The following is a 26244-nucleotide window of genomic DNA, read 5'->3' as shown; positions in this document are numbered from 1 at the left end:
ATAACGCACTATTCCCTATGGAGACGACACACAAATACTTATCTTGTTTGATGCTAAGAACGACTTTCATCAATGTGGGAAAATATGCTCATTTGAAGAATTAATGTCTGCAATTGGCCAAAATAAGGTGCAATTTGTTAAGCATGCATCTTGAGACAACCACAATTTGTTAAGCATGCATGGTGAGGTAAAAGCAAGCCTAAACAGAGGATTCTAGAAGAAAATGCTAAAGTAGATTCGCTAATTAACCATGAAAGTCCTGCTTAGAGAGGAAAGGTGGTTAAGGATTCTGTAAGGGAAACCAAAGGTGGTTCACTAAGAACAACAATATTGCTTAGCGAGCAAGTTCTATTTAAGGAAAAATATCTAAAGAACAGTTGGTTTTTCCCTCCCTTGAAGAAACCTTGATTCGTTAAGCAAGCATTATGCGCTTAGCGAATCTTCAATTTTAGAACTCTATAATTTGAAGTGAAATTCATTTGTAAATATAATCAATTGTAAACATAGAATATTATAGAGAGAGAGAGAGAGAGAGAGAGAGAGAGAGAGGGAGGGGATAATAGTTGGAGCTAGTAAAGGGCCAAAGAAGCTTGGAAACATGCTTGTAAATGCCTCTCCAAGAATTAACAACTCTCAGTTGTTAGTCATGTAACCCATGGGTGACTAAACTCTCTCATGTGTTGGAATTGGATGTAAAATAGATAGGAATCTATGTAGTACTCTTAGTCTGGCTGGTTGTATATGATTTATGTTCTCAATAAAAATTTAGTCTAAATCTTTTCTTAATGCTTTGCCACCAATGTAGTGTGCCACAATTGATCTTTTGATTTATCCAGACCCTAGAAAGGCTGCCTATCTAAGGGGTATGATTTAGATTATGTACAAGTGTTATCACCTCGAGAGATCACAAGTAGGTCTATATTCATGTATAACTTTTCAGTCGTATGCCAAAGAAACAATAAGCTATTTTGCTGTCGTGTATCAGAAATCAGTTGTTTTTATGTTATCTCGCATCGTTAACCTTAGTTGGAGACGTACTGGAGAATGATTGGAGTTATATCTTCGGCATAAGAGGCAACATATGTGGAATACTTATTGAAATTCAATACCAGCACAACTCTATCTATATTTATTTAGTTTCCTTTGATTCAATTCACTAAAAAAAATTATAAACAACTTTTTTAGGAAATTTGTCACTACAAACTCGAATTAACTAAGAGTGGTCTTTGTAGATACAATATTTTATTTGTTTGATAAAACCGGCATACTTACCACTGCGTCAGAGTAAAACCAATCAGTCAAAACTCCTTTATCAAGGAGTTGCTTGGTTAAGGGACATTTTATATTGTTTTCATTTGAGCTCGTAAAATTCTATTTCTTCCTATAACCGGCAAATTCAAATGTGTTTTGAGTCATTTTAGTGAGAAATTATGTAAATCGGAAAATCAAAACATCACATGGAGTTATGGAGGCAAGAGAATGAAAAACAAATGAGTTTAAGAAGGTTTCTGAAGGCAATACAATGTGAGAAAATAATGTCCCAAGTCCAGAGATGAAAGCATGGAAGAAGATCACTCAAAGAACGAATAAAATTGGCATTTTCTGACCAAGTTATTACACCATGCATTCCAATGTGTGCCTTATGCACCATAGATGCATGGAACTGCCTAGAAGGCATTATGTTCCTACTAGTGGTGGGAATGAGCCGGGTCGACCGGGCTTTGCTTAACCAGGCTAGGCCTAGTTGAAAAAACTAAGGCCTAAGCCTTGGCCTTTTACCTGTCAAAGGCTTTATTTTAAGCTTGACTTGACCTTTTTAAGTCTGGTCTGGCCTATTAGCATGTCTAGAAGCCTACTGTTACAAATTTCAAAGAGAGTCTGCTCATCAATTTTTTTCCTTTGAATTTGTGTAACGTACTTAATATAGAGATAAACATTAATTAGATACAAATTAAACTAATAAAATACAATTGTAAAATTTATAGGAATACCAATAGCAAGCCTTAACTCTTGCCTCGTTAGATTAAGTTCATCTGATATATGAGTGAAATACCAAGAGTTGTGTTGTATCCCAAATAGAAAATTAAAAAAAAACTAAAATAATAATAATTGTGGTATGAGAATATGAAGAATCGGTAATTCTTTTTGACATATATAAATATAAATAATAAATGCTAAAAAATGTAATATACTAATATGCGGGCTGGCCTGATAGGCTTGATAAACTTTTTTATAAGCTTAAGCCTGTCGTATTTAAATTAATAGACTTTTTAAAAAGCTCAAGCTTGACCCATTTATTAAACAAGTTAGGCTGAGTCGGGCTTTTAGTAGACCGAGCCATAGGCCCCTGACGGGCGGCCAGGCCTATTCCCACCCTTAGTTCCTACCTCTGTTGTCTAAGAGGAAAAGTTGTGCGGCGCGACCACCCCAAAAATTGACGCGGCGCGGTATGCGATCAGTATTTCATGACGTGGACAATAAACTAAAAATTATAATATTAATAAAGGAGTAATAAAATATTGAAAAAAATATATTTAGTATTAGTACAAATGAAAAATTAAATATTTTTAATTGTTTTTAGCATTAAATACTATTATACTTAAATACTTTTAATGTTAAATAGCATTTGTTCAAAAAGGAATTTTAAAATACCTTAAACCTAAAAAATATACTTAAATACCATAATGCTAAAAAAAATATACTAAAATACCAAAATACCTTAAACAATGTACTTAAGAAAAAGTTAATTGTATTTACTTATTAATTTAAAAACTATATATCATACTATATTATTTTGATAAAGACAAAAATAATATATCATGCCATAATTTAAAAACAATATACTATACTATGTATTATTTATTATTCCTTTAAAAAAAGTATTATTACTATTAATTTAGTAAAACAAATTATTATTATGATTATTACATGAGTGTGACTTTTTTAAATCACATTAGCGCAACTAATTATTAATATTTATTGGAAATAAAAAAAGAATGTAAAGTTATTGAATGAATAGAGAAGTTTCAATTAAAAAATTTTAAAAAAATTGATAAAAAAAAAAAAGCAAAACGACAAATAGAGAGTAGTGCCTTGTCAACAAAAAAAATGACAAACAGGGAGTAGTGGGTTACAGTTGTTCTGTCCAGCCATTCACATGCTAAAACGTTTTTTTTTTCAAATAGGGAGTAGTGCCATGTAAAAAAAAAAAAGACAAACAATGAGTAATGGGTTACAATTGTTGTGTCCAGCCATTCACGTGCTAAAACATGTTTTTTTTTCTTCTTCAAATCAATTAAAAAAAAAACTGCATCGTCCGCCTCTTGTCCCTCTTTCCTGCAACTCACCGGAAACAACCTCCAAAACACAAAAACACGGTCGTTTGTGTCCCTCTCTCGTGCAACTCGCTGGAAACAACCTCCAAAACACCAAAATATGGAGAAAGCGGCGCTTTGACCCGCTTTTGGTCCGCCCCGCTCCATCGTTTCGCGGCTGCGAAATTCGCTTTCTCCAAATGCTCCGCCTTGGAGCGTTGCAACGCGCTAGTGTGTTTTTGGCAGCTCCGCATCGCGATAGCGACGGTAGCGGCCACTATTGATAGTAGAGGTGAAGTAGCAATAAACGTCACAAGAAAGGGGGGATTTGAATTGTGACCCTTTTAAAAATTATTCCTGAAAGTTAAGTTTAGATTTATATACTCAAGAATGTTCTTGGTGTATGTTAGTTCAACAAGATTAGAGTATATAACAATTACTTGATTATCTCAGAATGTTCTTGAGAATGATTATAAGCAGAATGAGAAAAATGATGTTAAGTTAAAATATAAGATTATTTTAACTAGGACCAGAATGTTCTGGAAAATGATGACAGAATGATAAAACAATAATATATATTGATTTTAATCTTAAGTCAAGTAGTTAAGCAGTTGTTTTATCTTAGACCAGAATGTTCAAGAGATTAATATAAATGTGATAGCGTGTGTGTGTGTGTTGTGTAACTTTAAATAGAGAGAGAGAGAGAGAGAGAGAGAGAGAGAGAGAGAGGGAGAGAGAGAGAAGAATAACACAAGAGAGTTATCCTGGTTCACCAAACCCGGCTACTTCCAGTCCCCACACCTCGTGTGAGATTATCCACTATAGTTTTCTTGCTAACAGAAACTTCTGACTAGCACGTTTTCTTGCTAACAGAAACTTCTGACTAGCACTATAAGATCTTGATCACACCAGATCAGTCTGTTACACCTGTATTATCAACCTCAGCAGGCTTCTACAATTCTTTGCACACTAGCAAAAGAAAGGTTGGAATTTTCTATCTCAAAAATTTTAAGCCCAATAGAATTTGAGAAATACAACACACTTTGTATGATGAGATTTGTTTGGATCAAATAAATACTCAACTCTTTTTATGAGATTTACAATAGCAAATTCGAAAGAGAAGATCCTAGAGATATAGTGAGAGAGCTTAGAATTTGCTTTGTTTGCGAAGAGCTTTGTTTGTAGTGATGATTTTCACTTAGAGAGATATTAGCTTGCAAAACTCTTGCTTATAACCTTCAAAGGCCCTTGTATTTATAGGTGAGGAGTGTCTTGGTGATCAAGGGAGAAAATAAAGTTGTTGGACGCGTTTTTGATAGCTGTCCAAAGTCTCAATTGATTTCTCTTTTCTTCTTTAAAATAGCCAGAACGTTCTCAGAATGTTCTGTCTGATTTGCCTGGCTTTGAAAGCATTATTGCTTGCTTGCGCATCAGATAACCAGTTGTTATGAGCTGTATAACTTGTTGCCCTATGCAGATGATGTCATGTCCTTTTGCTTTAGTGATGTCATGCTTAAAAGGTCCATGTGCTCTTATTCTTAATGGGCTCTTTGCATCCAAATGGGTTGAACCCTTTTCCAATGGCCCAAGAGACATATACTAAATAATATTCTGTCATGCTTTCTTGCTGTCCAGACTTGTTCACTTTTGATGTACTGTTTTATGTTCATCATTTTTGCCAGAACGTTCTCAGTTCATTCTCATGAAACAAATTCTCACAAAACGAATTAGTAGATAATAAGATTAAATAAATATAATATGTTTGTTATCTTTAAAACATCAAATAAGGATTTTGTCTCAACAAGAGGTTCCTACCCCATGCTCCTAGGAAATTGTTTTTTGATTTATTTTTCAAGCCAAAATTAGTGGAAAAAGTCCAACAATCCAGTTCTAAACTTGCTTATATATAGAGGACCCGGTGTAAACATTTTATTCATTCAGAAACAAGACGGTGCTATATGAAGGCTAGGAACAAGGCTACCGTCAAGGCTGAGCCACTAGGTCTTTTCCCCATTCCTTCCATTGAGAGCATGTTTTGTAATTTTTCTTGTTTATGTTTTCTATGGCCGCACATGAGCAACTAAACCCCCTCTTATTTGAGTTCTAAGATAAATCCCTGTTTATTTGTTTCAAATTCTTTATTCAGTTATGTTTTAAGTTCTTATTTAATTTTCAATTGTTTTGGTCGACGTTGTAAAGCTTCTAAACCACATGGCACAAATATGCCCTAGTTATATATATTATAGAACTTAGATAGAAATAAGCACCTGGGGCTATCATGCATGATCTCTACGTTTTAGTAAAAGGTTGACTTATCTTGCCCTAATTAAGTATGATACTAGATTTATGATTCATCATTAGAGAATTTACTTAGTACCGCTCTAGTTAAGCATAGTTACAATAAGTAGTTCTATAGATTAATCATGGTTTCATAATCAACACATCGTTTATCAAGCAGTTAATCATAATTTGTATTGAATATTGCAATATTCTGACAAAGAAGGTAGAGAGGGTTCAAATTGTCATCCTAATTGTCATCTAACCTCTGAAACAAGCTCTTTACTTTTTTGTAAACTATTACTTGCATAAGCACACAATTCAAAAGCACAAACCCTTAACCCCTTTTAATTGCTTTCAAGTTTAAATAGGTATAGTGAATTGCTTAGTTGACGACATCACGACAATCCTTATGGAGACGATAATTTACTACTTTATTACTTATTACAGTTTGGAAAACTTGCCAAATTTGCCATCAACAACCATACAAAGAAAATAGTTTTTAGAAAATGTTTAACGAACATTGCATCTACAATAGTTATTCAAACATTTAACATAATGTGTTGTCATGTCAACTAATAAATATAAAAACGTACACACAAAAAAAATATAATAAATATAAAAATTCATGAATTGTCATTCAATAAATTATTTTTGAGACATTGTCATGTTCATTAATTGATTGACAACATTAAATATATGCGTAAAATAACTTTATACCGACTTTTGTGTAGTGTTTTTTTTACTAGTGGAGTACATAATAATTTTTTTTACTAGTAGTAATTACACATGTGGCATGCCACCTAGTTAAATGAACTGCCACCCCAACGTTGACTTAGTCAAAATTGACAACAAGGATGACTATTGCAAATGGGCTAAAACATAGGGAACTACCACATTTGTCCTTTTTTTTCTTGTAGGGGCCAAAATCCTAACACTAAAAAAACTAGGGGACTAAAGGTACTTTAAGTCAAAATAATTAGGGGTGTCTAAAACCGAACTAATCCAATAGAAAAACCGTAAACCGAACCAACCTAAATCAAAACCGCAAAAAAATGCATTTAATTCGGATGTATGCGGATCATTTTTTTACTCAACTGCATCTACATGGTTTGGTTTGGTTTGCGGTTTTTATTTTACAAACCGAATCAAACCAAACCAAACCAAACCACAACATAAGTAAAACACTAATTAAACATAGGTCACCTAGACCAATACTTAAAGAAACTAAATTAACATTTTTGTAAAATGGCATATTTTTTCTCTTGATAAGTTTCTTCTTTGCTTTTTAATTCAAAAGTGTATTCATAATATGCTACTTTTAGTAAATGTTAAAATCTTAGTCTTTTGTATTTTTTACAAAATATGATTACTTTGTTCACGTTTTAAATTTGGTCTATGTTGTTGGGAAATTTTTTAATTGAAAATGAAATTGTAATATTTGATGAAATTTAAAACATCGTTGAAATTGTAATTGTCTCGAAAAAACTGCACCAACCGATCCAAACCACACCACATTAGTTGGATGTGGTTTGGTTTGGTTCAGATTTTGTTTTAAAAGTCAACCGAACCAAACCAAACCGCATGCTTTTTTATCTTGTAGTTCGGATGACTTTTAACCTTAAAACCGAACCAAACTGCACCTCGAATACCCTAAAAATAATATATGTGGGAAAGAAGAAAAGGAAAAATAAACATAAGAATTTCATTAAAAATAACAAAATTTATTTAATTTACTCGAAACATAAGTATTGTGAAATTGAAGAAGTAAATTTTACTAGAATAGCAGTTAAACTAAAAAAAATTAAAAAAAAAATAAATAAATAATATCATAGAGAATGACTAGTATACCAATTACCAATACTAACTTCATTTACTCAAACTCACGTCTTTGGCTCTTTTGTAAGAGAGATAGCTTCGTCAACTTTCAACTGCACCGACATACGCTCCGTTCCTATCAACATTGCTCGCTCTGATGAATACACAACCACCGAACTCGCGGCGTCTTCGCTCTCAATCCAATCTGCCGCCGTCAGTAACCCTACCCGACGAGGTTATCCCGGAAATCTTATCATGGCTTCCTGTAAGATCTTTGATGCAGATCAAATGTGTGAGCAAGTCTTGGAACACTATTATCTCTGATCCTAAATTCATCAAAATGCACCTTAATAGATCTGCACGAAACCCACACTTCTCGTTAGTCTCTTACAAGACACCCACATTTGATGATGAGTACCGTTTCGTACCATTTCCTGCTGGTCGTTTATTAGATAACCGTCATATCACCTTTCCTAAGGATCCTTATTATCTATTGCATGACAAAGATTGTCGTGAAGTTATTGGTTCATGCAATGGATTGGTCTGTTTGTTGGGTTATTCTTACGGCGCCTTCAATTCTTACTCTATCTGGCTCCGTTTCTGGAACCCCGCCACCAGGAGAATATCTGATAGGTTAGGTAGTTTCGATGATTTCAATTATGGATCGAATTCTTGGAGGTTCGTGTTTTGTTATGATAATTCAACCGACGCTTATAAGGTTGTGGCTTTGCATTATAATCGCAATGTCGACAACCCCATGGTTGAGGTGAGCATTTTTACTTTGGGTGATAATGTTTGGAGAACTATACAAACTTTATCTCTTGTGCCTCTTCAGCTTCTCTATAGTTATTGGAGAACGTATGAAGGTGTACAATTCAACTGCACGGTTAACTGGTTGGCACGCAGTCGGATTCCAGGGACTGAAACATACACTGTTGACTGGTTGATACCCAATTATACTACTATTATTTATGAATTTGTGATTATTTCACTACACCTAGGGACTGAGACGTACACAAAGTTGATGCTCCCTCCTGGTGCTGAGAAGTCGACACGTTTATCAAGTGTTTGTGTGTTGATGAACTCCTTCTGCTTTTCTCAAGATCACAACGGAACAGATTTTCTTATATGGAAGATGACAGAATTTGGAGATGACCGGTCATGGACTCAATTCTTGACATTTAGCTATCACAATCTTCGAATGAATTTAAATTCAAGTGTTGTTTACTCGTGGTTGAAATTAAAGCCATTGCATCTTTCCGAAGATGGTGATACAATAGTATTCGGATGCTGCCTAGATAACCAAGCAATTCTCTATAACTTGAGAACTAATAGAGTACTGAAATCTAGAGTCAACAAAAAGATATGTTGGTTCTCTATCAAGGATTATGTCGAAAGTCTGGTTTCAACCGGTTGAAAGTGAGTTCTTCTCCAACATAATATTTATTTCAATTTATGTACTTGGTTTTGACTAGGTTTTGATTGTGTGATTATTTCCTTTACTTTAAAACTTTGTCGTAGATATGGTGAATCAACCGCCGGATACATGTTTTTAACCATATATTGATTTTGCAATTCTACAGATATTGAATATTCTTCTTGTTCTTATCACACCAATTCAAGTATCACCTACCTGCTGTTCAGATTTGTATTATTTCATCATTCATGATTGTCTAATTTCTTTATTTTTTTCACAAAGGAATATGACTTCACTCTTGAGAATTAGGCATTCACTCTTTGATTAAGATTGTATGAGAATGTGTAGAATTTCTCATTTTGATCTCTAACAAATTAAGACCATCAAGTATTTTCTTTGCATATCTATCCTATCTTCCCCTTGTTTGGCCTTTTTGAATTCTTCCTATTGATTGCCAAACTGTCAGCAGTTGGATTATATGTAGAATCTTTTTTTTTTTTATCGACAATATGACTTCAAGAGTGTCTTTTTTCTTCAGTTTATGCTTTTTTCTTCAATTTAAGAGCTACAATAGATCTTTTCATATCACAATAGAGCATTTATGTTTTTTTCATTGGTTTGCATGTTGCAATTATATTCCTTATCTTTCTTAAGGATTTGTTTCTCTATCTAGAGGAAATTATTGAAATTACCACAGATTTTAATTGTTTACTAGTATCTTATTTGTTATTTTAGGTACAATGTATCTTAGTTGTGGCAGTCCCGGAGTTTGTCTAGATATTGAAAGAACCATAGATTTCTTTGATTTTTTTCTTGCGGTTTTCAGAAATTCTGCAATTTTATTTCTTTTGTTTCTTAAATTGCTATTTTCTTGATGTGAATTGTTGATGAAATAATTTGTGCATCTGGTATGATCTTCTGAGTTAGAATCGGTTTGTTTAGGATGTATTGACACTTATCTCGAAAAGTTTTGCTTTAGTAGCGACAATAGCGATGCACAACACAACAACATTCTGTAAATTCGATCGCAGTCTGATGCATCAAGTTCTGATTTAAGGTCAAGTTACTAATGCATCTGAAAATGTTGGTTTAACATTTAGAAGTTACTAATGCATCTGTAAATGAATAAAAAGATCAGCTTTGGAAACTTGAGAATGAGGAAAACTATTATGAAATTGCAATAGATCTGATTTAGAAACCATCTTTCCCAACAGGGGCGGATGCATGTAGGAGCATTGTGGGACTATAGCTCCACATGCTTTTACACTTTAGGTTCATTCAACAATTAATGATATATATGGTCTTTGTTGTAGGTCACATACATCATTCAATGAATAAATCTAAAATGCAAACATTTGTTTATAATAGTGACTGGAGGGTATATTAAACAAAAGACAGCTGTGTGTCTCACTCTCACTCTCTTTCATTTTCTATTCCAATTTCCTTCCTGTAGGCTGTACCGTAACTAAACAAACACGCCCCTTTCTCTCTCAGCTCTCCATCTCTTTCAATCTCAGCTCTCCATCTCTCTTAATTTCAAATTTCTCCTACTTCTCAACTCTCACTTCTCACTCTAAGGTAAGCAATTTCCCCCTCATTCTTCAATTGATTGTTTTAGGTTTTTAAAATTGGGGTTTTAAAATTGTTAGGGTTTCCTTAGTGACATCAATCATTTACTAAGAATGTTTTATATTGATTTTGAGTAGGTATTCGACTAATTAATTGTTACAGGTTCATGTTATTACCTTTCGAAATGAATTCGTGTTGTATGCAATGTTAATTTCTAATTAATAAGTGGTATCGCAAGAACACTGTTGTTGGCATCCTTCAAGCAGAACATAGGCTGGCGCCTCTGTTTCGTATCCAAAAATTCATTTTCAATCAATTATATAATCATTTCATCATAAAGAGGTGTATCATATAATGATAAGGTTGTCAATTTGAAATTACATTAAAATATAGCTTCTCCCGTACACATTTTGCATACTTATATTTGAATGAACATAAGGTAGAAAACTATACTAAGAATTGTTTATGATTACTAGTGATATTCTTGTTACTTGTAACAATGATTGTGTGTTTTACTTTTATAAGAATTGGCCTCTTGTATTATACTTCGGCATCATAGGTAGAGGGTTTGGGATTTTGGCGTGCCGCCTATATACGGTGCGCTTTTTGTTGTTTTTTCCTGTTTTCCCGCGAGTTGGTGGTGTGTCTTACACCTAACTTGTCGATGAATAAAATTTTTCGTTTCAACAAAAAATAATGTTAATTCTTATTTTTATTATAGTTTGCATTATTGTTTGTTTGAAATTTTAGCTCCACGTATACTTGAAGTCTGGATCCGCCCCTGTTTCCCAAGTTAATTACCACTGCAGTACAAATCTGATTGTTCCAGGCACTACATTTTGCAACTTGTTGGCATGTTATAAGATGCTATAATCTTGAGAATAATGAAACACTTCACATGATTTACTTTGTATTTCTGTCCTAATTTTTTTCGTTTTTCAGTTTTGCTCTATTGTTGAAATTGGTTCATTTTGAATTGTAGATCTACAACTTGAGCTTCAAACACATCAAGCATGTATGATGGAACATGGCGGCAGAATGCTATGAAGAAAAATATGCAGCTTATTGGAACTTGTTTGTTTATTGTACTAGTAATTTTTTAGAGCCTATTTTCACCCGAGCTAAAACTCCATTGCTTTTTATGTGTTATTTTATTGATATCTATTGATGTTAAACTTATCTTTATATTGATACACATATGCAACATTAATGTATGATAATTTGATAGGTGTAATTTATTGTAATTTTTTTTTTTATAACCAAAAATGACAAATTGTAAATCGTACCAAATGTGGATTGTTTTCACAAAATTTTTTCCGTGTGTTGCACAAAATTAATATTACAGCGCTCAAATAGGATAATATTTTTTGTAACCTTTTTCTTTGGATGAAGTTAAAGCTGCGGTGTAGGATTGTGACAATTTTAAAAGTTTGGGGCTGGATGGTATTAATTTGGGTTTTGTGAAGGATTTTTGGCCTGATCTGAAGGACGATGAGGTTCGTTTCGGAGTTCCATCAGAATGGGAGATTGACGAAAGGAATAAGCTATACATTTATTGCTCTTATTCCGAAAGTGGAGAGTTCTCAAACCCTTAATGATTTTCGACTGATATCTTTAGTGGAGAGTTTCTATAAAATTTTGGCAAAAAAGTCTTGTTAATATATGGCGCCAGGTGATTGGCGGGGTTATTTCTGATGCTCAGTCAGCTTTCGTCAAAAATAGGCGGATTCTAAATGGCATTGTGATAGTGAATGAGGTGGTGGATGAAGTGCACAAGTCGAAAAAGGAGCTTATGTTGTTTAAAGTTGATTTTGAGAAGGCGTAATCATGGGTAGAATATCTTTCCCGACCTTGTGGCGTAAGTGGATTAAAGAGTTCGTTAGCATGGCTACAGCATCCTTGTTGGTTAATGGAGCCCCACTGATGAATTTATGCTTGAAAGGGGTTTGCGTCAATGCGACCCTCTTTCACCTTTTTTATTTTTGTTGCGGCGGAAGGATTGAACATCATGATGAAGGTCATGGTTGATAATAATATCTTTACTAGTTACAACATTGGCGAGTCTAATTCGGTGGCCATTTCCCATCTTCAGTTTGTTGATGACACTTTATTGATAGGCGGTAAAAGTTGGGCCAATGTCTGTGCTTTGTGGGTCGTTCTTCTCCTTTTTGAGTCGGTGTCTGGGTTGAAGGTTAATTTTCATAAAAGCATGTTGGTGGGGGTTAATATATCTGACTCTTGGTTGTGTTGAGTTGTAAAGTTGGTAAGGTCCAGTTTGTGTACTTGGGGTTCCCTATTCGTGGCAATCCGCGTCGATTGTTGTTTTAGGAGCCTGTCGTTAACAGATTAAAAATAGACGGTCTGTTTGGCAAAGTCAGATTCTCTCCTTCAGTGGTCGCTTGGTTCTTCTTAGGCCGTCTTGAATGCATTTCCTGTCTATGCTCTGTCCTTCTTCAAGGCCTCATCAAGTATAATCTCTTCCATTGAATCTATATTGAATAATTTTTTATTTCCATGGAAAAATATCTTGGTTACGTTGGAATACTGTATGTTTGCATAAGGAGTATCGAGGGTTGGGGTTGAGGAAGTTAAGGGGATTTAATATTGTTTTGCAAGGTATATGGTAATTGAGGTTGTTAGTCGATAGAGGTAGTCTTTGGTATAGGATGTTGTTGGCTCGGTACGGTGCGGTGCATGGTAGGTTAGAGGATGGGGGCCAAAGTTGTTCCTTGTGGTGGAGAGAGATAATGAGGATTAGGGAGGGCGGGGGCGGCGGTGAGGGGGGTTGGTCTGAGCAGATGGCCGTGAGGAAGGTGGGGGATGGGGCATATACTTTGTTTTGGTATGATTGTTGGGTTGGTGGTGTTCCGTTTAGTGTACGTTTCCACCGCCTGTTTGATTTAGCTGTTGATAAATCAACTACAGTTAGGAACATGTTTTTGCTTGGGTGGGGGAAGGAGGGGAAGCTTTGGTTTGTGTAACAGCCCGATTTTCGCTAGATTTATTTTATTATTTATTTATGTGTGTTGTGTGTGCTATTATGTGATTATTTGCATCTGTGCGTATTTTTGGTTGGGAATTGTAGAATTCGGTGTAGAAGGGTATTTTAGTCATTTTGGACTTAGGGGCATTTTGGTCATTTTGAGAGTAGGGGTAATTTTGTAATTTTGGATGAGAATTATTTTAGTGCTTAGTAAGAGTATTATTTTACCAAGTTACTAGAGAGAGTGTAGTAATCATTTTATGTACCGGTAAGTGACCGTTAGTGTTGTAATTTACCATTAAGTGAGTAGTGACATTTTGGGTGTTAGAATAGAAATGGGTTAGGCCCATTAAGTTTTGAGAGATAAGCCCAATTGAATAGAGCACATATATAAACTCTAGTTGTTGGTGAAAATTAGGTTTCACAACATTTCACATTTCATTTCATTTGGGAAGAGAAGAGATAGAAGCTTGAGAGTAGAACAAGATCAAGGGCTAGAGCTAGAGGAGGGGATTCATCATCTAGGAGCTAAATTGAGGCTTGAATTAAAGATTCTTGGTGTTAGAGGTAAGGGGGTTAGTTTTTGATCATAATTTCATCATTTTTCATTTATACCCATTTTTATGAAATTGATAAAATGAATCTAATTGCTCTGAATTCGTGCATAATTGTTGTTGTTATGATTGAGAGCATGATTTGTATGACAATTGCATGTTAGTATGTGAATTAACATGTTGAAATGTGCATTTGTGGGTATATTGTGTTCTTGAGCAATTTTGATGAAAAATGAGGTTGTGATGTTGAATTGTGCATGAATTTGTGTTCATTAGTTGTTGTTGATGATTGTTGAACTGTTAGAATCAAAATTGTGTAACTGGAAACGTTGTTTATGGATTCATGAGGAGATTGGTGGTTATGTTGGTGTTTTGAAAGAATTTTGTGAATTTGACGAAATGAGCTATGTTGTTGTTTTTAACGCTTGAATCATGTTTGTTTAAGTGTATTGAACCTGTTTTGACCCATAAACACTTTCTGGAAGTTGATTTGGGAGTTGGGGGTTTGAAAATTGGGATTTTGGGCGAAAATGGTGTAAAAACCCGTAACTACTGAAGAAATTCGCTAGAACTGCGCTAATAGCGAAACTGTCTGGAGTTATTGCGCTAATAGCTCAAACTACGCTAATAGCGAAATTGTCCAGAAACAGCTTTTCTGTTTCGCGTTCTTGCGTCTTTTTCCCTCGTTTCTGTTTTGATCTGGTCTTTGGTGTAAACATGAAAGTTGTAGATAATTTTGTTAGCTTTCCAATGGCTTTGGTTTGACTTGAAAATGATTTTTGGTTTTTGAGTCATGAGGAAAATACTCCAAGGAGGTCTTAGAGAAAATTTTACGAAAAATCCGCATAACTATTTCTAAGTCGACCCAAACCTTATGGATTGTTTCCAAACTTCAAACTTGGGTTTTATGAGTTCAATTAAGGTGTTTAATACTATCTAATCTATGAGGTGATGGATCTAACTTGTTTTGCTTTGAAAATGGAAAAATTTGTAAAGAGTGGAAAAGTGAGACGAACTTTGAGTTTTTCTTGAATTCGTCGTTTTTGGCCGATGAAATGCTTATGTATCCTCTACTGCACCTATAAGTGACTTGTGAGAATACATGGCATAGGCAATTGAGCTTGTAGAGTTGGTTTTGGTTCATAACTTCTATTATTTTTAAATGGTGACTTTTGGAGACGAACTTAGTATAAATGAACCTTGATGAACTAAAGTCTTATGAATCTTTTGTGAATGGTCACATATGATTAAATAATTGTGTTTGAATGATTGTGGAAGGTTGAGAATGATGTTTATCATAAATTGTTTTGTTATTCCATTTTACTTGATTTATGTGATGTAAATGGAAATGAATTGTAAATCGATGTTGATGAATGTTGATGAATTTTCTGTGAGATGTGATTGTTGAATGTATGGGCATGATTCTTGATAATGCAATGTTGTTGAGTTGTTGAAATGTAAAAGGAGATGTACTTTTACATTGTTTTTGATAGTTGTTATGTTGGGGTTGTGCATTATCGAGTCATTGCTATATGTCCATGCATCATACCATGTTGTTGTTGTTGTTGAAATGTAAAAGGAGGTGTACTTTTACATAGTAAGAGGAGGTGTACTCTTACATACGATGTTTTTGTTGCATCGAAGGTGACGACCTTGAGGTGTTTTGGTACCACATGCATCTAGAGAAAAGTCTAGAACATTGCATGCATTTGAATAATTGATGAGTTGTGTCATAATTGAATATATGACTTGGTGAATTTGTGTATTGGTGAAATTTGGTGAATGTTGTGATGATGTGGATTGGTGTATATGTACATTGGTGAATTTTGTGGATGGTTGTGAATAATTGTATTATGCTCTAATTGCATGCCTTAATTGTTTGTGCTTATACACTTGGTGAATCAATTGATGATGGTTATTTAATAATAATGATGAGGTGAGATTTGTATATGTATATATATACATATATGAGGTGGTGATGTTCTTTGATAATGATGATGGTTTGCAAACTTCGATATGATGAATTGTACTTGTTAAGATAAGCATGCTAGATGAGTAATGAAGTGAGTAATGTTTTCATTGATTGATGTTGATAAATGATGAGCTTTTGTTGATGACTTGATTAGAGGTTGAATATGCATGCTATGCTATGATATTAATGTGATAGCTTGAAATTTAAGTGATGGGGGATAATAATGATCATGTGATGCTAGTGTTCTAGGAGGAAGGGTTATGTATATGTGATACGTGTATGATACACTTGTTGATATGAACTTGGAATGATGATATGGAATGGTTTGAATGACATGAGAATCATGAAGACTGTGAATACATGTATGATTTGTTGTTTTGTATTCTTGAATATGTCTTTCATTTCCAATGTTCATGATAAATGTTTTTCGTGAATTATGATTAATGTATTACTTACCCCCAGTGGTTTCGACCGCCTACCTGTCTGTATGGATGGGTAGACGTTGTGCAGGATTAGACGCTTGGTGAGTTTGCTTGTTGGATGTTTGCACGACGGGAGCTTTCTCCGTTGTCGTGTCAGTGTCGTAGTATTTAGGCTCTGATCAGGCTTAGCGTCTATTTGTTGTTTTGGATTCTGTTGCTATGTTGTTGCTATTGTCCACTTGACGGACTTGGAATATTTTCATATGAGGATATATTTGACCATGGCATGTATATGTTGAAGTTTATGATTTGAATTCCGCTGTGACCGTTGAAATATTATATATATGCATGACATTAGTTGGTTTTATTTTGAGACGTAGCATCTATTTCTAGAATATTTCTGATGTATTCGCGCGTTTTACCGCTTAATAGAAATAGGGTGTTACAAGTTGGTATCAGAGCCATGGTCGGTCTTGTCCAGACCAAAATCCGTTGAATTTTCCTGTTTGTACGCGACATGTACGGAAGTACTGTCGGTACTTGTTGTGTTGTTCTGTTTTTTTAGGTGGGTTTGAGCGTAGTGGGGGAGTAGCAGGTTGCTTCAGGTTTGTTGGGTCTGGCAAGGGAAGGTATCTTTGGCTGCGGAGGCTCAGTTGTTTGTGGTTTGTGTTAAGGTTCATGTTGATTTTGAGTTGGATCTTGTGTGTCTTCCGTTGAAGCATATGGACGTTATTTTTGGTATGGATTGGATGTTGACTTTTGGTGTTAACATTAATTGTTTGACCAAAAGTGTAACGTTTTCTAAGCCAGTAGTTGAGGAAGGTAGAAGGTTCTTGACCGCGGAGCAAGTGAAGAAGTCCTTGGATGGTGAAGCTAGTGTGTTTATGATGTTTGCTTCATTGAAGGAAAGTAGTGAGAAAGGTGTTGGTGATTTGCCGGTAGTGCAAGAGTTTCCAGAAGTTTTTCCGGACGACGTTACCGAGTTACCGCTGGAGAGGGAAGTTGAGTTTGCAATTGATTTGGTACCTGGAACGAGTCCTATTTCGATTGCGCCGTATCGGATTTCTGCATTGAAGTTGGGTGAGTTGAAGAAGCAGTTGGAAGAGTTGCTCGAGAAGCAGTTTATCAGGCCGAGTGTTTCTCCGTGGGGAGCTCCTGTGTTGTTGGTTAAGAAGAAGGATGGAAGTATGAGGTTATGTGTGGATTATCGGCAGTTGAACAAGGTGACATTCAAGAATCGGTATCCGCTTCCGAGAATTGACGATTTGATGGATCAGTTGGTTGGTGCAGAAGCATTCAGTAAGATTGATTTGAGGTCAGGATATCATCAGATTAGAGTAAAGGCGGAAGATATATCCAAAACTGCGTTCAGAACGAGGTATGGACACTATGAGTATTCTGTGATGCCATTTGGAGTATCTAATGCGCCAGGTGTCTTCATGGAGTACATGAATAGAATATTTCATCCTTTTCTGGATCGTTTTGTGGTGGTGTTTATAGATGATATTTTTGGTGTATTCTAAGTCTGAAGAGGAGCATGCCGAGAATTTGAGGATTGTGTTGGGAGTTTTGAAAGAGAAGAAGTTGTTTGCTAAGTTGTCCAAGTGTGAGTTTTGGTTGCGGGAAGTGAGTTTCCTTGGTCATGTGATTTCTAAAGGTAGCATTGCGGTGGATCCGTCGAAGGTTGATGCAGTGTGGCAATGGGAATCACCTAAGTCTGTTTTTGAAGTTAGAAGCTTTCTTGGATTGGCAGGTCATTATCGGAGGTTCATTGAAGGAATGTCTAAGTTGGCGTTGCCATTGACGCAGTTGACTCGGAAAGGACAAGCTTATGTTTGGGATGCTAAGTGTGAGAAGAGTTTCCAAGAGTTGAAGAAGAGGTTGACGTCAGCTCCAGTGTTGATTTTGCCAAATCCGAAGGAATCGTTTGTGGTGTATTGTGATGCTTCTAAGATGGGTCTTGGTGGTGTGCTTATGCAGAATCGTCAGGTTGTGGCTTATGCTTCGAGGCAGTTGAAAGTGCATGAGAAGAACTATCCGACTCATGATTTGGAATTAGCGGCCGTTGTGTATGTGTTGAAGATTTGGAGGCATTATCTGTATGGTTCTAAGTTTGAGGTGTTCAGTGATCACAAGAGTTTGAAGTATTTGTTTGACCGGAAGGAGTTGAATATGAGGCAGAGGAGATGGTAGGAGTATCTTAAGGATTTTGATTTCCAGTTGTGTTATCATCCTGGAAAGGCCAATGTTGTTGCTGATGCTTTGAGTAGGAAGTCGTTGTATATGTCTGCTTTGATGGTGAAAGAGTTAGAGTTGATTGAGCAGTTTCGAGATTTGAGTTTGGTTAGTGAATTGACACCGGATGGTGTGAGGTTGGGAATGTTGAAGTTGACAAGTAATATTTTGGAAGAGATTAAGGACGGTCAGAAGGAAGATTTGGAACTTGTAGATCGTGTGGTGTTGGTTAATCAAGGTAAAGGTGGGGACTTCAGATTGGGTGAGAACGGTGTTTTGATGTTTCGTGATCGTGTTTGTGTACCGAGAGTTCTTGAGCTTAAGAGACAGATTTTGGAAGAAGGTCATAGAAGTAGTTTGAGTATTCATCCAGGAGCGACTAAGATGTATCAGGATTTGAAGAAGTTGTTTTGGTGGCCTGGAATGAAGAAGGAGATCGCAGAGTTTGTGTATGCTTGTTTGGTTTGTCAGAAGTCTAAGATTGAACATCAAAGACCGTTAGGTTTGATGCAACCGTTGTTCGTGCCAGAGTGGAAGTGGGATAGTATATCAATGGACTTTGTTGGAGCTTTGCCAAAGACTGCTAAGGGTTTTGATTCTATTTGGGTGATTGTTGATCGGTTGACGAAGTCGGCACATTTTGTTCCTATTAAGACCGGTATGTCTGTGGCTAAGTTGGCTGAGATCTACATTGAGCAGATTGTTAGATTGCATGGTGTTCCTTCTAGTATTGTGTCGGATCGGGATCCGAGGTTTACTTCTAAGTTTTGGGAGAGTTTGCAAGATGCTTTGGGAACTAAGTTGAGGTTGAGTTCTGCGTATCATCCCCAGACTGATGGTCAGACGGAGAGGACTATTCAGAGTTTGGAAGATTTGTTGAGAGCATGTGTGTTGGAGCAAGGTGTCAATTGGATTGAATGTTTACCGTTGATTGAGTTTACTTACAACAACAGTTTTCACTCTAGTATCGGGATGGCACCGTTTGAAGCTTTGTATGGTCGGAGGTGTAGAACTCCTTTGTGTTAGTATGAGTCAGGAGAAAGTGCTTTGTTAGGACCGGAAGTGTGCAAGAGACGACCAAGAAGGTTAAGATGATTCAAGAGAAGATGAGAGCGTCTCAGAGTAGGCAGAAGAGTTATCATGATAAGAGGAGGAAGGAAATCGAGTTTCAGGTTGGTGATCATGTGTTTTTGAGAGTGAATCCTGTAACTGGTGTTGGACGTGCTTTGAAGTGTCGGAAGTTGACTCCTCGTTTTGTTGGACCTTTTGAGATTGTTGAGAAGGTTGGGGTTGTAGCGTATAGGATTGCGTTACCGCCATCTTTGTCGAATCTTCATGATGTGTTTCATGTGTCTCAGTTGAGGAAGTATGTGTATGAAGCGTTCCATGTGATTCAAGTGGATGATTTGGAAGTAAGGGATAATTTGACCGTTGAGACTTGGCCAGTTAGGATTGAGGATCGTGAAGTGAAGCGTTTGCGTGGCAAGGAGGTCGTTTTGGTTAAAGTGATTTGGGTTGGACCAACCGGTGAGAGTGCCACTTGGGAATCGGAGAGTAGAGTGAGGGTTGCGTATCCAGAGTTGTTTTCTTCAGGTAATTTTCGAGGGCGAAAATTCTTTTTAGTGGGGGAGAGTTGTAACAGCCCGATTTTCGCTAGATTTATTTTATTATTTATTTATGTGTGTTGTGTGTGCTATTATGTGATTATTTGCATCTGTGTGTATTTTTGGATGGGAATTGTAGAATTCGGTGTAGAAGGGTATTTTAGTCATTTTGGACTTAGAGGCATTTTGGTCATTTTGAGAGTAGGGGTGATTTTGTAATTTTGGATGAGAATTATTTTAGTGCTTAGTAAGAGTATTATTTTTCCAAGTTACTAGAGAGAGTGTAGCAATCATTTTATTTACCGGTAAGTGACCGTTAGTGTTGTAATTTACCATTAAGTGAGTAGTGACATTTTGGGTGTTAGAATAGAAATGGGTTAGGCCCATTAAGGTTTGAGAGATAAGCCCAATTGAATAGAGCACATATATAAACTCTAGTTGTTGGTGAAAATTAGGTTTCACAACATTTCACATTTCATTTCATTTGGGAAGAGAAGAGATAGAAGCTTGAGAGTAGAACAAGATCAAGGGCTAGAGCTAGAGGAGGGGATTCATCATCTAGGAGCTAAATTGAGGCTTGAATTAAAGATTCTTGGTGTTAGAGGTAAGGGGGTTAGTTTTTGATCATAATTTCATCATTTTTCATTTATACCCATTTTTATGAAATTGATAAATTGAATCTAATTGCTCTGAATTCGTGCATAATTGTTGTTGTTATGATTGAGAGCATGATTTGTATGACAATTGCATGTTAGTATGTGAATTAACATGTTGAAATGTGCATTTGTGGGTATATTGTGTTCTTGAGCAATTTTGATGAAAAATGAGGTTGTGATGTTGAATTGTGCATTAATTTGTGTTCATTAGTTGTTGTTGATGATTGTTGAACTGTTAGAATCAAAATTGTGTAACTGGAAACGTTGTTTATGGATTCATGAGGAGATTGGTGGTTATGTTGGTGTTTTGAAAGAATTTTGTGAATTTGACGAAATGAGCTATGTTGTTGTTTTTAACGCTTGAATCATGTTTGTTTAAGTGTATTGAACCTGTTTTGACCCATAAACACTTTCTGGAAGTTGATTTGGGAGTTGGGGGTTTGAAAATTGGGATTTTGGGCAAAAATGGTGTAAAAACCCGTGACTACTGAAGAAATTCGCTAGAACTGCGCTAATAGCGAAACTGTCTGGAGTTATTGCGCTAATAGCTCAAACTACGCTAATAGCGAAATTGCCCAGAAACAGCTTTTCTGTTTCGCGTTCTTACGTCTTTTTCCGTCGTTTCTGTTTTGATCTGGTCTTTGGTTTAAACATGAAAGTTGTAGATAATTTTGTTAGCTTTCCAATGGCTTTGGTTTGACTTGAAAATGATTTTTGGTTTTTGAGTCATGAGGAAAATACTCCAAGGAGGTCTTAGAGAAAATTTTACGAAAAATCCGCATAACTATTTCTAAGTCGACCCAAACCTTATGGATTGTTTCCAAACTTCAAACTTGGGTTTTATGAGTTCAATTAAGGTGTTTAATACTATCTAATCTATAAGGTGATGGATCTAACTTGTTTTGCTTTGAAAATGGAAAATTTTGTAAAGAGTGGAAAAGTGAGACGAACTTTGAGTTTTTCTTGAATTCGTCGTTTTTGGCCGATGAAATGCTTATGTGTCCTCTACTGCACCTATAAGTGACTTGTGAGAATACATGGCATAGGCAATTGAGCTTGTAGAGTTGGTTTTGGTTCATAACTTCTATTATTTTTAAATGGTGACTTTTGGAGACGAACTTAGTAGAAATGAACCTTGATGAACTAAAGTCTTATGAATCTTTTGTGAATGGTCACATATGATTAAATAATTGTGTTTGAATGATTGTGGAAGGTTGAGAATGATGTTTATCATAAATTGTTCTGTTATTCCATTTTACTTGATTTATGTGATGTAAATGGAAATGAATTGTAAATCGATGTTGATGAATGTTGATGAATTTTTTGTGAGATGTGATTGTTGAATGTATGGGCATGATTCTTGATAATGCAATGTTGTTGAGTTGTTGAAATGTAAAAGGAGGTGTACTTTTACATTGTTTTTGATAGTTGTTATGTTGGGGTTGTGCATTATCGAGTCATTGTTATATGTCCATGCATCATACCATGTTGTTGTTGTTGTTGAAATGTAAAAGGAGGTGTACTTTTACATAGTAAGAGGAGGTGTACTCTTACATACGATGTTTTTGTTGCATCGAAGGTGACGACCTTGAGGTGTTTTGGTACCACATGCATCTAGAGAAAAGTCTAGAACATTGCATGCATTTGAATAATTGATGAGTTGTGTCATAATTGAATATATGACTTGGTGAATTTGTGTATTGGTGAAATTTGGTGAATGTTGTGATGATGTGGATTGGTGTATATGTACATTGGTGAATTTTGTGGATGGTTGTGAATAATTGTATTATGCTCTAATTGCATGCCTTAATTGTTTGTGCTTATACACTTGGTGAATCAATTGATGATGGTTATTTAATAATAATGATGAGGTGAGATTTGTATATGTATATATATACATATATGAGGTGGTGATGTTCTTTGATAATGATGATGGTTTGCTTATAACTTCGATATGATGAATTGTACTTGTTAAGATAAGCATGCTAGATGAGTAATGAAGTGAGTAATGTTTTCATTGATTGATGTTGATAAATGATGAGCTTTTGTTGATGACTTGATTAGAGGTTGAATATGCATGCTATGCTATGATATTAATGTGATAGCTTGAAATTTAAGTGATGGGGGATAATAATGATCATGTGATGCTAGTGTTCTAAGAGGAAGGGTTGTGTATATGTGATACGTGTATGATACACTTGTTGATATAAACTTGGAATGATGATATGGAATGGTTTGAATGGCATGAAAATCATGAAGACTGTGAATACATGTATGATTTGTTGTTTTGTATTCTTGAATATGTCTTTCATTTCCAATGTTCATGATAAATGTTTTTCGTGAATTATGATTAATGTAATACTTACCCCCAGTGGTTTCGACCGCCTACCTGTCTGTATGGATGGGTAGACGTTGTGCAGGATTACACGCTTGGTGAGTTTGCTTGTTGGATGTTTGGAGGACGGGAGCTTTCTCCGTTGTCGTGTCAGTGTCGTAGTATCTAGGCTCTGATTAGGCTTAGCGTCTATTTGTTGTTTTAGATTCTGTTGCTATGTTGTTGCTATTGTCCACTTGACGGACTTGGAATATTTTCATATGAGGATATATTTGACCATGGCATGTATATGTTGAAGTTTATGATTTGAATTCCGCTGTGACCGTTGAAATATTATATATATGCATGACATTAGTTGGTTTTATTTTGAGACGTAGCATCTATTTCTAGAATATTTCTGATGTATTCGCGCGTTTTACCGCTTAATAGAAATAGGGTGTTACAAGTTGGTATCAGAGCCATGGTCGGTCTTGTCCAGACCAAAATCCGTTGAATTTTCCTGTTTGTACGCGACATGTACGGAAGTACTGTCGGTACTTGTTGTGTTGTTCTGTTTTTTTAGGTGGGTTTGAGCGTAGTGGGGGAGTAGCAGGTTGCTTCAGGTTTGTTGGGTCTGGCAAGGGAAGGTATCTTTGGCTGCGGAGGCTCAGTTGTTTGTGGTTTGTGTTAAGGTTCATGTTGATTTTGAGTTGGATCTTGTGTGTCTTCCGTTGAAGCATATGGACGTTATTTTTGGTATGGATTGGATGTTGACTTTTGGTGTTAACATTAATTGTTTGACCAAAAGTGTAACGTTTTCTAAGCCAGTAGTTGAGGAAGGTAGAAGGTTCTTGACCGCGGAGCAAGTGAAGAAGTCCTTGGATGGTGAAGCTAGTGTGTTTATGATGTTTGCTTCATTGAAGGAAAGTAGTGAGAAAGGTGTTGGTGATTTGCCGGTAGTGCAAGAGTTTCCAGAAGTTTTTCCGGACGACGTTACCGAGTTACCGCTGGAGAGGGAAGTTGAGTTTGCAATTGATTTGGTACCTGGAACGAGTCCTATTTCGATTGCGCCGTATCGGATTTCTGCATTGAAGTTGGGTGAGTTGAAGAAGCAGTTGGAAGAGTTGCTCGAGAAGCAGTTTATCAGGCCGAGTGTTTCTCCGTGGGGAGCTCCTGTGTTGTTGGTTAAGAAGAAGGATGGAAGTATGAGGTTATGTGTGGATTATCGGCAGTTGAACAAGGTGACATTCAAGAATCGGTATCCGCTTCCGAGAATTGACGATTTGATGGATCAGTTGGTTGGTGCAGAAGCATTCAGTAAGATTGATTTGAGGTCAGGATATCATCAGATTAGAGTAAAGGCGGAAGATATATCCAAAACTGCGTTCAGAACGAGGTATGGACACTATGAGTATTCTGTGATGCCATTTGGAGTATCTAATGCGCCAGGTGTCTTCATGGAGTACATGAATAGAATATTTCATCCTTTTCTGGATCGTTTTGTGGTGGTGTTTATAGATGATATTTTTGGTGTATTCTAAGTCTGAAGAGGAGCATGCCGAGAATTTGAGGATTGTGTTGGGAGTTTTGAAAGAGAAGAAGTTGTTTGCTAAGTTGTCCAAGTGTGAGTTTTGGTTGCGGGAAGTGAGTTTCCTTGGTCATGTGATTTCTAAAGGTAGCATTGCGGTGGATCCGTCGAAGGTTGATGCAGTGTGGCAATGGGAATCACCTAAGTCTGTTTTTGAAGTTAGAAGCTTTCTTGGATTGGCAGGTCATTATCGGAGGTTCATTGAAGGAATGTCTAAGTTGGCGTTGCCATTGACGCAGTTGACTCGGAAAGGACAAGCTTATGTTTGGGATGCTAAGTGTGAGAAGAGTTTCCAAGAGTTGAAGAAGAGGTTGACGTCAGCTCCAGTGTTGATTTTGCCAAATCCGAAGGAATCGTTTGTGGTGTATTGTGATGCTTCTAAGATGGGTCTTGGTGGTGTGCTTATGCAGAATCGTCAGGTTGTGGCTTATGCTTCGAGGCAGTTGAAAGTGCATGAGAAGAACTATCCGACTCATGATTTGGAATTAGCGGCCGTTGTGTATGTGTTGAAGATTTGGAGGCATTATCTGTATGGTTCTAAGTTTGAGGTGTTCAGTGATCACAAGAGTTTGAAGTATTTGTTTGACCGGAAGGAGTTGAATATGAGGCAGAGGAGATGGTTGGAGTATCTTAAGGATTTTGATTTCCAGTTGTGTTATCATCCTGGAAAGGCCAATGTTGTTGCTGATGCTTTGAGTAGGAAGTCGTTGTATATGTCTGCTTTGATGGTGAAAGAGTTAGAGTTGATTGAGCAGTTTCGAGATTTGAGTTTGGTTAGTGAATTGACACCGGATGGTGTGAGGTTGGGAATGTTGAAGTTGACAAGTAATATTTTGGAAGAGATTAAGGACGGTCAGAAGGAAGATTTGGAACTTGTAGATCGTGTGGTGTTGGTTAATCAAGGTAAAGGTGGGGACTTCAGATTGGGTGAGAACGGTGTTTTGATGTTTCGTGATCGTGTTTGTGTACCGAGAGTTCTTGAGCTTAAGAGACAGATTTTGGAAGAAGGTCATAGAAGTAGTTTGAGTATTCATCCAGGAGCGACTAAGATGTATCAGGATTTGAAGAAGTTGTTTTGGTGGCCTGGAATGAAGAAGGAGATCGCAGAGTTTGTGTATGCTTGTTTGGTTTGTCAGAAGTCTAAGATTGAACATCAAAGACCGTTAGGTTTGATGCAACCGTTGTTCGTGCCAGAGTGGAAGTGGGATAGTATATCAATGGACTTTGTTGGAGCTTTGCCAAAGACTGCTAAGGGTTTTGATTCTATTTGGGTGATTGTTGATCGGTTGACGAAGTCGGCACATTTTGTTCCTATTAAGACCGGTATGTCTGTGGCTAAGTTGGCTGAGATCTACATTGAGCAGATTGTTAGATTGCATGGTGTTCCTTCTAGTATTGTGTCGGATCGGGATCCGAGGTTTACTTCTAAGTTTTGGGAGAGTTTGCAAGATGCTTTGGGAACTAAGTTGAGGTTGAGTTCTGCGTATCATCCCCAGACTGATGGTCAGACGGAGAGGACTA

At 36.3% G+C, this 26244-nt stretch overlaps 1 protein-coding gene and 2 long non-coding RNA genes across 3 annotated transcripts; all 3 read left to right on the top strand.

Annotated features, from left to right (window-relative positions):
• Window positions 1-7299: 7299 nt before the first annotated feature.
• Window positions 7300-8826, top strand: LOC146904909 (F-box/kelch-repeat protein At3g06240-like). Its single transcript, XM_085728389.1, has one exon. The coding sequence runs from the start codon at window positions 7567-7569 to the stop codon at window positions 8824-8826; it is 1260 nt and encodes a 419-aa protein (XP_085584515.1). The 5' UTR covers window positions 7300-7566.
• A 4913-nt stretch (window positions 8827-13739) lies between these two features.
• Window positions 13740-16693, top strand: LOC146904908 (uncharacterized). The gene is made up of 2 exons (XR_015018893.1): window positions 13740-13945; window positions 16404-16693. It is a non-coding gene; the product is annotated as an uncharacterized LOC146904908 (long non-coding RNA).
• Window positions 16694-20480: 3787 nt separating this feature from the next.
• Window positions 20481-23528, top strand: LOC146904907 (uncharacterized). The gene is made up of 2 exons (XR_015017554.1): window positions 20481-20769; window positions 23231-23528. It is a non-coding gene; the product is annotated as an uncharacterized LOC146904907 (long non-coding RNA).
• The last annotated feature ends 2716 nt before the right edge of the window (window positions 23529-26244 follow it).

The sequence above is a fragment of the Medicago sativa genome, chromosome 7 (genome assembly GCF_051527215.1).
Source record: "Medicago sativa cultivar Bolivia chromosome 7, Bolivia_mono, whole genome shotgun sequence".
NCBI classification, from domain to species: Eukaryota; Viridiplantae; Streptophyta; class Magnoliopsida; order Fabales; family Fabaceae; genus Medicago; species Medicago sativa.
The sequence above is the reverse complement of the archived record's forward strand: the minus strand, read 5'-3'. Positions and strand labels throughout refer to the sequence as shown.

Bases quoted from the DNA above. Each gene is read 5' to 3' on its own strand.
- LOC146904909 (XM_085728389.1), top strand. From the start codon at position 7,567: ATGAATACACAACCACCGAACTCGCGGCGTCTTCGCTCTCAATCCAAT.